This window comes from Siphateles boraxobius, unplaced genomic scaffold (assembly GCF_051911475.1).
Source record: "Siphateles boraxobius isolate OS27281-9 unplaced genomic scaffold, OSU_SipBor_1 48, whole genome shotgun sequence".
NCBI classification, from domain to species: Eukaryota; Metazoa; Chordata; class Actinopteri; order Cypriniformes; family Leuciscidae; genus Siphateles; species Siphateles boraxobius.
This window is the reverse complement of record NW_027509119.1, coordinates 6113908-6127136: the sequence shown is the minus strand read 5'-3', so window position 1 is coordinate 6127136 and position 13229 is coordinate 6113908. Positions and strand designations below refer to the sequence as shown.

General features: G+C 36.1%; 1 protein-coding gene across 1 annotated transcript in view; it reads left to right on the top strand.

Moving 5' to 3' along the window:
• The window catches only part of galnt18b (UDP-N-acetyl-alpha-D-galactosamine:polypeptide N-acetylgalactosaminyltransferase 18b), a 159337-nt gene extending 148511 nt beyond the window's left edge, over window positions 1-10826 (top strand). The window contains exon 11 of the mRNA XM_077201769.1: window positions 10168-10826. Coding sequence (XP_077057884.1) covers window positions 10168-10314 — 147 coding nt within the window. The 3' untranslated portion in view covers window positions 10315-10826. The remainder of the gene's footprint in view (window positions 1-10167) is intronic.
• The last annotated feature ends 2403 nt before the right edge of the window (window positions 10827-13229 follow it).

Genomic DNA, 13229 nt, shown 5'->3' with positions numbered 1-13229 from the left:
CACTATTTCGAGAGTTTTTCACTTCTTGGTGTTACCAGCGTCAGTGGGATCCGGTTAACTGTTCAGTAAACACAGTATTCGAGTTTCTGCAAGAACGCTTTGTATCAGGTCTATGTCCTTCCACGCTTAAGGTATAATATGTGTGGCGGCCATTGCGGCTTTCCACGCCCTGGTGGGTAGTACATTTTTGGGTCGAGACCCCCTGATCATTCGTTTCCTTCGTGGCACTTTGAGGCTGAGGCATGCAACTTGCACTAAGGTGCTGGCTTGGGACCTTGCAATAGTTCTAGAAGGCCTATCTGGGGCTCCCTTCGAGCCCTTAGATTTGGTCTCAGAGAAGTTCCTTTCTTTTAAGACTATTTTATGCTAGCTATTTCGTCCCTATAAGAGTCAGACCTTCAGGCCCTTTCGGTCCCCACCTGCCTTGAGTGCACCGGGATGGCCAAGGCAATCTTACCCGAAACATGGATATGTTCCAAAGGTGCCTACCATTATTCCGAGGCCTATTGTGCTGCAGGTTTCTGTCCTCCCCCATTTTTCGGACCAGGAAAAGCTGAACCTCTTGTGCCAGTGCGAGCACTGGACACTTATGTTCATCGGACTTCTCTGTCGAGAAAATCCAACCTATTGAGCATATAGATAGTCGAGACTATTCTTCTTGCTTGTGAGTCTTCTGGCCAACCATTTGGTGGTCAGGGCTCATTCCACTAGGAGTATGGCTTCTAAGCGTATTATCTGGAGTTCTCTCCAAGACGTTTGTGATGCGGCGGGCTGGTCCTCACCGCTCACATTCATGAGGTTTTACAGCTTGGACCTGGATGCTGCCCCAGGTTCTCAGGTGCTTAGTGCTTAGTTACAACAGACTGACACTCAGGTACTTGGAATTCTGGCGCTTTGGGTATTCTCGTTCCCATGGCGTCGATGGACGCATCGTTGAGTTCCCTTCGTAAGGGAACGTCTCAGGTTACTATTGTAACCATAGTTCCCTGAGAACAGGGAACGAGACGATGCGTCACCCTGCCATACTTCCTGCATCCCTGTGATCGGCTTGCTTCGGCAATTTTCGAAGCTAATGCCGGTTTGCACCGGATGTGCTTTTATCATATCCTGGTCATGACGTCACCCGCCCGTGACGCTCATTCTTTCCATTGGACTAGTTGACATAGATGCTTCAGACGCAGTCACGCTGGGGGCGTTCCCATGGCGTCGATGGACGCATCGTCTCGTTCCCTGTTCTCAGGGAACTATGGTTACAATAGTAACCTGAGACGTTTTCATAACACTAGATGCAATTTAGATGATTGCATGGAGTTTTTATAAAAGTAAGAAAAATAGAGCAAGACATTTGGCTCATTTCTTCCATGAATTTCTATGTACAGTGGAAAATCTGTACTAAATGCACATTGGCTTCATCCATTATTTGTTTTTATTTGAAAAAGAGGAGCAGTGATATTTTGTTTGAGGAACATAGATATCTCGCCCTTGGTTAAGTAAATGCTGCTGTATTGACAAATACAAATGGTCAGCTGTATGTATCTGAAAAGATAGAGGTGGCACTTTGGGATATCAGTTTCTTTTTTAACTAGCCAACATTGGCGTTTTAAAGGTTGCGGTTTTAAGCTGTTGTTTCTGTACGTCTGCTCCACTGAGATGTCATGTTTTGTCAGGACATTGCAGTGCTTGTTTGTGAAGTGGAAGAGTGACTGCCATGATGAAAGATGATGTTGATAAGGTTCATGTTTTAGTCATCCAGCCAAGAAAAGAAAACGCTAACAAAATACAACAATTCAGTCGAGCAGAGCTCCTTGAGTTGAACGGATCTCAACTTTGATCACGTTTAATTTCATATTCAATTTTGTCACATATTATGCATAGTTTTCTATAATAAAAATGGTTACTCTGGTTTTAAGTTTCATTTTTTATCATTTAATTGATTTATTTAAAATGGGCAGAAACTGCCTTCCATACTTGAGAATAAAATTAACAAGCAATTTAATATTGCTGAAGTCAAAAAAAAAAAAATCATGTTGATGTCCTTTGCATCACAACCTTTACATTCCTCAGCTCATTTTAAATGTAATGCTCAAAAGCTTTATTAACTATTATTTTCCTAAATCCTGTGATTTCATGGCAGTTCACATGTTTATATAATGTAAATAAGCCATGATGGTAATGGTAAACAGGTCTGGTTTGCTCTTTGGTTGCTGGATAAGGAAATAGTCGAAAGAGCTGTGTTTTCAAACTCTCCCAAAAAAAATAAGTGGCACATCAAGCTAAAGAGATCCAGAGACAAAATGCTTACATATTTTATAATATGACAGATGCTATTTTCACAACTAAATGTAATTTCTCTCGAAACTAGAGCACTTTAATGTGTAAATCTTTTGAAAAAGTGGTTTAATGCAAATTAATCATCTCCCTTGTCCTGTATATATATATATATTTTAAAACGCAACACTTATTGCGTGACGCAACACTTACGCTAATAAACAGTGAGGTGCATCACAATTGTCAAAGATCTGCATGTGTAAATAGACCAGTATACAATAACATGTACTGTATATCGCTGAGAGACTGTTGATCAAACTTGATGACTGGATTGGTGTGGACTGTAATCCAGTGATTCAGGCATTTGATAATAAAACATGATAATATATTATTATCAGTATTTTATTGACATCTAAAGGCATTCTTTGCAATGTCCAAAATGTTGAAAAATGCTGCCTTTCATAAGAGATAAGAAGCAGAAATGGTAATGCTAAAACAATTAAAAACATTTTGTTAATTCAAATAAAGCTGAAATGAAATATAAGTATTAAATGAAAATTAGAAATGTTGCCTTTCAGCTAACTGAAATAATTTAGTTGACGCACTAAAATTACTGTCTGAAAAAAATAATAATTTAAAACATTGACACGATGAAAGCACATAACAACATAAAAAAAGAAGTTAAAATATAAAAACTTCTTAATAAAAATTTTAATATTGCATATAAATATGATTAAAATAACACTGGTAAAAAGGCTTATTAATATTACTAATAAAAATAAGGCACTTATTTTTCGCTTATCACACCGGAATCTGGATCTACCAGAAAACAATTGACAAGAAAAAAACGTTGTCTATAAATATTTGCTCTGTTATCTCTAAAGCTCACCTGAGTTTGTTCTAGATCATTAGACATGATGTTATGGTGCCTTGGAAGCCTGTCTGAAAGCAGTCTACTGTTTATTCATTGACTGACAAGGCAGTGAGGCAGTACGACAGTTGCCTGAGGTTTCAGGAGACGCCAATCATCTTCTAGCAGAAAGCTGGAGGTGGAGGAATATAGTTAAACTGAAGGACTCCCCTTTAGCCATCACTATATTCATAATATAGCTCAGCCTCTTGTACCTTATTGCTATAATAATCATAATCGTAATACATAAAATACTGGCAGCTGTGGTTGCCAGTAGTGGTGGGCGATACTGCAAAATTTGGTATCGATCCGATACCAAATACATATAGGGTCAGTATTGCCGATACCGATACTAATACGATACTTTTTACTTAAAAAAAAATAATTTTGTGTAGGGGAGAGCAGTATGTCATTATTTCTGAGGTGAATGAATGCTCAATTATTTAGGCAATATTTTTTTGATGAATGAATGCTTTACAGCCTTTTTTAAAAAAGAAATAAAGAATAAAGAATAACAAAAATCTCTCCCTTTTTTCTGGTTTTAAAAGCAAATTAAATAAAGTGAAATAAAGTGCACACAATTATTACTGAAGAACAAACTGCTCCTCGGTGTGTTGTGTCAGTGAGTCACTTGACGACACAACAACGAATCACAGAAGAGCAGCAGGAGGGGGAGGAGGAGCAAATGGATGTCAAAGCAGCCTTTGCTCAGGATTGTAGAGGTAGAAGACACGAGCAAAGTATAGTGAACGTAAAGGAGAGATGAGATATTTAAATTAAAATATCGATTCAATTACAATTGTATCGATCTGATACCAATACCTGTGTTGGCATCGATACTATCGATATTTAGATCGATCCGCCCACCCCTAGTTGCCAGAACTTATCTATGAAAAAATATGGTAGCAACATTTTAGGTTTTTCACTTTCCACCAAAACTGTACATTTAACAGTATTTTACAGTACAAAAAATACATGAAGTTAGATTTACTACAGTTTTTCACCATATATAGCGAGGAAACTTGCTGTCAACCACATAACAGGTTTTTACTATAAAATTTTACTATAAATTAAAATTATGATCATTTGTACTCTATTTAATTATATATAAAATATATTGTAATTTTTATATATTATATATAAATAATGTTGTACTGCATTTGTAGTTTACAGTAGTCAACATTTGAAGTGGATCAAAACCTTTCATCATCAAGTTATACATGCATTTTGAACAATACCCGTTCTTGTTTTAGGACAACTTTGATGAACTTATTTGATCCACTTTAAATGTTGATTATATTATATTATATTATATTGTATTATATTATATTATATTATATTATATTATATTATATTATATTATATTATATTATATTATATTATATTATATTATATTATATTACACTATATTATTGTAGTTCTATACACGAAATGAAATGTTATTCACTCACAGTTAATATTGTAATTTCTTCTCAGGGAAATAGTTTTTATTCCACTTTCTTCATTTATTAATTGAATTTAGTGTAGAAAAAATGCACTGAACTTTGATTTCATTTAAAAACATAAGTTTAAGCAATTAAACTGTAGATTGCAATATCAGTGGCTCATCTGTCGGGGTCTATACAGAAACTGTTCTTTGTGGCTGGTGCTGTTTTCAAAATAACAGTTCTTTAATAACAAGGGGGCTAGAAATAAAACAGTTGATGGATTACTTTTAATAATGCTGATTTTACTAGCTTGTATGAGATGCATAAAGTACAGTGTGAGCGTCTCTTTATTAGAATTGTTTTCGTTCTAGAATTGTTTCTCATTGAAATGTGTGTCAGTTACTCTCGTTAATTAGTTTTAGTCTTATCACTTGCCATTTGTAACTCCTTCCTCCAACGATGAAATAACTCTGCTGCCTTTTGTGTTTATGCATGTATTTCACATTAGCTGTGGCTGAAGGCAACGCTCCAGTTTAATCTCAGTCTCACGCTTGTGCACACATCATCACTGAAATAGACGAGATCAATATCAAATTCCCATTCTGGTCGACTTCTTAGCTCGATAAGAGTGCAAGGCTATTCTCATAACAGCCAACTGACCAAATCTTTACATTGAATTGATTAGTAGGTCTGGAAACAGGCCTGGGTCTCTGGGATTGTGAAAGATCATTCATGTCGACATCAGCCAGTGATGCGCAACAGTTCAAGTGATGGGCTGATTTAGCATTGCCCTTCATATTTACCCTATGCCCACAGCTGGATGCACACCGCCACGTTAGATTTAGCATGCTCAAATGAATCACTTTTAAAGACTTTGGAAACCTGTAACCTTTAACACACTTCTTATGCACCATTATGAGTGGAACGTGTGCCTCAGGCAGCTTTAGCAGATGTACAAAGACAAATGCCACATGCCCATGACAAATTAGGGTGAAACTAGGATAAAGTGATGAACTCTTTCCAGAGAACAAACAAGTGTTTTCAATTTGCAAAAACAATATACGGTAAATATCATCTTGCTTTATTCATATTTCATTAGTTTCAAAGAACACGTTGACTAGGAGTGTTTCTTTAAGTGTCATTGCATTTGTCAAGTAAGAAAATGTGCAAAGTTAATAAAAAAAATAATAATTTGAAGAAACCTAAAGATGTTGAAATGGCCATCAGAATTAAGAGGTTAATGATGAAATAACCCACAGTTGCTCAAAAAGTGTGATGATTCAAGCTCAAATTTAAGGATAATTCTTTGAAATCAATAACTTTCAAAACATTCAGCTGCGCAACTGTCAGCAGTATCAATAAACTGACAACGGGCGACGTTAATTATTACGTCTGAGGCTTCTTGCCAAGTTTCATGAATTATTCTGAGTCTTGCAACTTTTTAATCAAAAGTCATTGGGACTCTAAAGACTAATGTCAGAAGAAAGCATCATGAGATGCACTGAAGTCGCATGCCAGTTTTTTTTCCCTTTTTCTGGGTTTATCTTTGACTTACAGGTGTTCACTGTAATTTGAAACATAATAATAATATAGGACAGAATAAGTTTTTTTATCTTTAAAGTAAGAATTGGGAAAGAGAAAACCACTTCAATACTGAATGGATGCTGAATTTAGCACGTAAAATGGACATTAGAACACTCTCACAATAGTTTATTTCAGACAGTTGTAGCCAGTGTTATTTTCATTAACTAAAACCATAAAACATTTTCATTACTTGAAATAAAAGTACACATACACACACACACACACAGTTGTGGTCAGAATTATTCCCATCCTTGGTAAAAACATGATCAAAGAAAGCTATCTTTTTGATCTTTCATTAAAAAAAATCACACAAGTCTGACCTTTTATTCAAGGGGGAGGGGAATCACATTATTAAATAAAAGTTTTTCTCTAATACACATTGGCCACAGTTAATGGTAGCCCTATCAATTCTTATGAGTAAAATATTTCTGAAGTATATTTTCTTTCATAATTACTATTTTTAGCACACCAGGCTGACTAGGAATATAAAATGATCCAGCCCTGACTTCTTGTTTCACAAGAGTATAGATATAAGGTAACACAAAGTATATTATAAATCATCTATCACAATGAGTAAAACCAAAGAATATAGTTTTCATGTGCAGCAAAAGATTGTTGAGCTTCACAAAACAGAAAGTGGGTGTAAGAAAATTCCACCATCAGTGCAATAATTAAGAAGTTCCAATCAACTAAAGATGTTACGAATCTGCCAGGAAGAGGACGTGTGTCTATATTGTCTTAATGCACGGCGAGGAGGAGAGTTAGAGTGGCCAAAGACTCTCCAAGGATCACAGAAAGAGTCTTGGGGTCAGAAAGCCTAAAACAAATCATCAAACATCACCACAAGTTGTTCGGGAGGGTTTCACAGGGATAAAATAGCACGGATACTATTGACCTGTTAAACTCTAATGCTTGTAGCTTTATATCTTGTTCTCATAAACGTAGAGGCAGCACAGTATAGGCTTCAGATAACCCTTCTTAAAGAAACTTATAGTGAATGTAAGCCTCTACCTGAAGACCTCCTGACCACAGCTGTGTCAGACGCCTTGAGCACCTCTCAAAGAGGGACTGAGACCGCATAAACCCGGGTCTTGAGGCCACAGGCGTTCTCTTCTGTGAAAAGCGGGTTAAAGTGAATGCTGGCAGTGGAAAAAATCAGCCACCCTATCTCAGTCCTGCAGTCCCATCCTCCCCGGCTTGAGATCAGTTGCGGCTGTTTCCTTCTAGCTTTTAGCCTCTTCTCTCATGTCTAAGCCTGCAGCGCTGCTGTTCCCTCGCAGATACACCAGCTGTGACTCTATCAAGCCCTTTTCAGAAGAGGAGATGAAATATGAATATGAATTTGATGTGCCTGATGTCTCTAAAGTTTGACCCAAACCTTCAACCTGCTCATGTTTTTCTCTTCATGAGCCAATTTGAACCCCCAAAAATGCTGTCATGATTATGACTGTCGAATTTCATCACTAAATCAAAATAATTAGTAGTATTTCGCATTACCTTAACACAAGCATTTTCTAATTCTAAACAAATATAGTGCAAAAGAAAATTAATTCAAGTACTGTCCCTGACAAAGTTTGAATTACCTACTAATGCAAAACATGTTTTTCATGTCTCATTAGCAATCATATATTTAACCGTTCTTCTAGCACACATACATTTTCGTATGATTACATAAATACTAAAATATACATAATTAATGTATAATGTCAATTATTAGAGATGCGCGGTCGGCGGTTACAGCCGGCAGGCGGGGGACGTGAGGAAAAATAACATTTTAATTAAATTCGGGCAGGTGGCGTTTGAACCAATCAAATGAAAAAAGATATATCCAGGTGAAACTCGAAAAATTAGAATATCGTGCAAAAGTTATTCTCTCAGAAAAAAATCTCAGATAAAATCTCAGAAAATTCGAATAGTACATGAAATCAATAAAAAAATTGGTCAAAAAATGTTGGTGCGGACGGATGAGTTTTGTGATGCGGTTGTGGACGAAATAATAGCTCATCTGCGAATCTCTATCAATTATACAATATCAATATGATATTAACAATATCAACAATCTAAACTAATTTTACAGATTAAAAAGTTTAGAGATGTGCTAAATGTTATGAATCATTTTAGGTTTAAAAGGTTTAGGTTTAGTGACAAATATGCTTAATGCCATCTTATGTATGTAATGCACATACCTAAAAAGCCTTGGTAACACTTTATTTCACACTGTCCTTTTAATGTATGTTACATGTACTTTTACAATTATGCATAATTATTTGCAACTAACCCTATACCAAACCCAGTAGCACTTTATTTTACAGTCCTGTTCCCCATGTACATACTGTATTATAGTACTTACAAAAACTAGGTACTAACCCTGAACCTATCCCTAAACCTAACCTGACCCCATGTAGTAACCTTATATTACCAGTACTTTCTTAGGTACAGTAAGTACACTGTAAGTACATGTAAGTGTACATACTGTAAAATAAAGTGCAAGCCCTAATCCTACCCTAACCCTATAGTAAGTACATTGCTAATATTACTCAGCACTTAAATGTATAATTTCACTGTAACTAAGACTCCTTAAAATAAAGTGTAACCAAAGCCTGTAATTTAATCATCAATATCCACTTCATTCAAGCCCAGTCAAACAGTGCATTCATTTAAATGGTAAAAATTTGCAGCCTCAAGCATTACACCACAGACTTGATGTAAATAACATCACATTCATTCATTCATGCGTGTCTTTTGACCAACTGAAACTGTCCAACTTTTGACAAAGTGGCATTCAAATCATTTTGGCTCTGTTCACACCTGGTTTTAAAATGTGTTTTGGTCGATGGGATCACAAGTGGACGACACCAAATACAGGTGTAAACGGGGTCTAAAGCGTTTTGAGCTTGTCCACTTTCGACCTCTTCCAGAGGTAGTGGAAAACTCATTCGACTGGATTGCTTTTGTTGTGTAAACGCTCATGTGATCGAATGTGTTCAAACAGCCACAAGAAGACCGTCTTCTCTCCGTCTACTGATCTAATGCGTGAACATTATGGGACGAGCTCTACCCAGACGGGATTTAAACCTTTTCGGCTGGGGATGCAAGTTTAATTTGAAGATGAAAAATGTACCAAGCACAAAGTTATCTCTCCATTCCTGATTTCTAACACACACTTACAGTGTTTTGTCTGGTCTTGCGGTTGTTATAGACTAAACTAAAGCTGCTGCTCTCTGTGTGTTTTCCATCGTCTCTACTCGCATTCATATGTAAATTGCACAAGCTTATTTTGCCCATTAGATTGAAAGATCTGAAAAGCCCATTTATTTACCTGCCCTTAGACCCTCCTCTCGAAGAAATCAGGATAGAAGTGGCTGAAAGTAGACAAAAAAGAGGTGGATTGAAACACCAGGTGTAAACGGGAATGTGTCTCCCTCGTCTACTTGTGATCTGATGGACCAAAACACATCTTAATAGCTGGTGTAAACTGGGCCTTTGAATAAGATGTGACTACGTTGGTGGACGAGATCTGGGGATGATTTTCAACTTTCATTTATCTTTAGAATCTGTAATTAAAGTTATTGTCAATTCAAAATATGCATGTGTTTTATAGCGTTTTATCGAAGTGGTTTAGGCATGAGGTTAGGGGCTCAAAAATATTGACATTATAAAAATATTACATTTGTTCTAAAGATTCCAAAAGGTCTGTAAATGCCTTTACCTTTTAAATGCTGTCACTTTGTCCAAATTTTACATTCCAGCATCTTCCCAAACACAAAGATGTATAAGCTATGTATGAATGACTACATTTTCTTATGAGATCACACTGTAATGGCAGATGAGATTTTTCTGATCATGAATTGTGAAAGGTTATCCACATTGGGGGAAGATGGATGAAGCTCTGACAGCTCCATCCATACAGGAACATGCCTGGGGACAGTGGAGGGAGTCTGTAATGAAATATATCTATTTTCTTTCTCTGTTCTTCAGGGAGGCTCCATCCAGAATACAAAGTCAAAGCGATGCCTTGAACTCGTGGAGAACAACGACAATGAGTTTGGATTTCAGCTGACCCTCCAAAAATGCACTGGCCAGAACTGGACCATCACCAATATGTTGCCTGGTAGCAACTTATGATGGTACCATCGGGACTGAAGAAGAATATGTGGAACTAAGACTGCATCAAGGAATTATGAAAAGCTTAAGCACCTGGATGTCTCTATTTGACTTCGACATCTTATGATAAATGTTAAACATTTTTCTTAGCTACTGTACTTGTGCATATTGATAAGCCACATGTGGCCAATATTGCATTGTGTATAATGAGGATCTACACTGTACTGAGATTTATTTTGTGCAAGGTATACTTGGTTTTGTCTTGACTTGAAGGTTGCATCGGCACCAATGCACACATTGAAGCCATAATTGCTACTATGTAGCAAAGCTTTGGCAACGTTATTGCTGTATTTCTTTCTAGTGTCTCAGGTTTGTAGGTTGAGATTATTTTGAAATAACTCTGTACATTTTTGGGACATGCCAATATGTTGGAACATATCTAGATACAATCAACTGTTTTATATCTACATGTACAGTAAATATTCTCAGTATTTATAAGTAATGGCAGTAAAAAGAACAAATGCTACGACAAATTGTGAGTTCTGCTGTTCAAAGTTTTTTTTTTTTTTACACAAGACCTTGTACCAATGTTCCTGTAAGCAGAGACACATCTATAGTTGTCATGACAGGTTAGGTAATTCCTGTGTCAGTGCTTTGGTTCAGCAGATGTGCTCTCTCTAGAGTACAACTCACTGTTTGTTTCTTCAGATACATGGCATACGCTCATACGCTTGTTTGCGAATGCCATGTAGCTGAAGTAACAAACAATTATATTCCTTCAAGATCACACCCTATTTTATAGCATTTGCTCTTAACTTGAGGAACTGGTGGATACAATAATTATAACTAAACATCTAGTTCTGCATAGTTACAATGGCAAAATAAATACCGTAAAACTTAAAATAATAGCCGAGTCCCAAATAGACGCCTGTCTCTTTTACAAGCCGAGTGTGGCGACAGGTTTGGGTAAATAAATTCCGGTCTCAAATAGAGGCCCGGTCTGTTTTTTAGTTTCGAGTTGTATTCAATCTTCTAAAACCCGTCAGATCGTCCACTTTTTTGGCGGCCGCCAAAGCAAATTTTTGGCCCGCCAAAGCCTTTTTTGATCGATGAGTGATGTAGAAAAGAATGACTGCTGTGCTTGACAGGGCGCAAACGAGCAGAGAGAGCGACCCCGCTCGCGCGCGCGCACTCTCACGTCTTCAAACAACACGAGCGCTGTCTTGCTCTCTCTCCCTCGCGCATATTAATTAAAATCAATTGACACGATAGAACAAGGTCGGAAGACCGCAGTTTCACGTGGAGCATTTGGAGATTAGAGACTCTAGGAACAACATCTCAATGAACAACATCTCAACACTAAATTATAAAGGCCTGTCTCATATAGACGCCTGTCTCAAATACAAGCCGGTGCAGTTCGGCGATTTGGGAAAATAAAAGCCTGGGCAATTATTTGAAGTTTTACGGTAGGTCTTTCAGTTTTTACAGTTGATGTCAGAGCAGTGCGAGCAATCAAATTCTACGATAATTTGGGTGCAAATGTATCTGTAACTTGAATGAATAACGCATTTTTCTTATGTAGGGTACAACGGGGCTAAAAGCGCACCGGGGTAAAAGGTTCTTTTGATTTTATTCTCCTCTAAACCACTAGATGGCACTAAAACTTGCTGCATCTCTTTCCAAAACATCCGCTTTTCACGATGCATGTGAAAATTTTGCTACTACTTGATGCAGTGGCACAAAGTTCATTCTGTGCTAATTTGATCTGTCATTTGATGTTTTTTTAAATGTTGTAGGTTTAAGTAGCAAATGAGAATCACTAAAATTATTGAACATATTTTGAGAAAAAGGTCTTTTTAATGATCGATCAGTTTTGTTCAATCAAAATATAGCAACAGTTCTTCAATAACAGAAGTATATGTAAAATTAATTGTATTTGGGGTAATTTGACCTGCTGTCGGGGCTAAAGGCACTATAATTATAATTAAAAGCTGCCTGACTTTTCCATTTGTTGACATGACATGGTTAGTTTCAGATGGTAAATATCGTTTATTAAATTGGGTGTCCATCTTAGAGATAATCACCATTTTTATAATGAAACCATCGTATTTAAAAATGCATCTCATTCAATACTTTCAGAATCATTACTTTTTAAAATAATTTTGTTTCTGTATTTTTAATGTATAGTTTTATTTTAACATTTTATTGACAGTAGACTATATTTATTGAACAAAAATTAATTATATCAAAATAAACTGAAAATAGTGCAGACTTTGCTAAAGTGATTGTTTTTAACAAGTATTAACTTAGACATTATAAAAAAAAACATAATTTTTTCTAAAGTATTTATATTAATACTCTGTGCATTTTTCCCCATGCTATTGAGTCTTTTACCCCATGTGTGGGGTAAAAGTCACACCTTGCCGGTAACTTTATAACAACTACACACTATTAATCATTAGTTAAGCATTAGTAAACAGTTAATTCATAATTTATAAAGCATTAATAGACATTAATAAGCAGTTTATAAATACAGCTATACATGCTTTGTTCTTAATTTATAACCATATCTATAATGTGTTTAATAACTGTATTTTTCATACTTTATCAATGATCATTTATAATTTCTAAATGAAGTATTGCATTATTTTCAAACCAGTTGTTTAGGAGTTGTCAGTGGTTCATAAGATCAATGAAAGTGTAAGTAAATGATTAATAAACTATTTAAATGTACATTCACTCATCTTATTATTCAGACATAATAGTTACTTAGTGTGTTAATAAATGCTTTATTAACATGTATTTCTACTGTAATTCATGGTTAATTCAGGTAGTTATAAAGCATTTAGTAGTGGTCAGTTTACGATTTTTGTGAGCTCATCTAAAGTGAGGACTAGTTATGCCTTGTAAAGCATTTACAAAGGTGATTTAAAGCC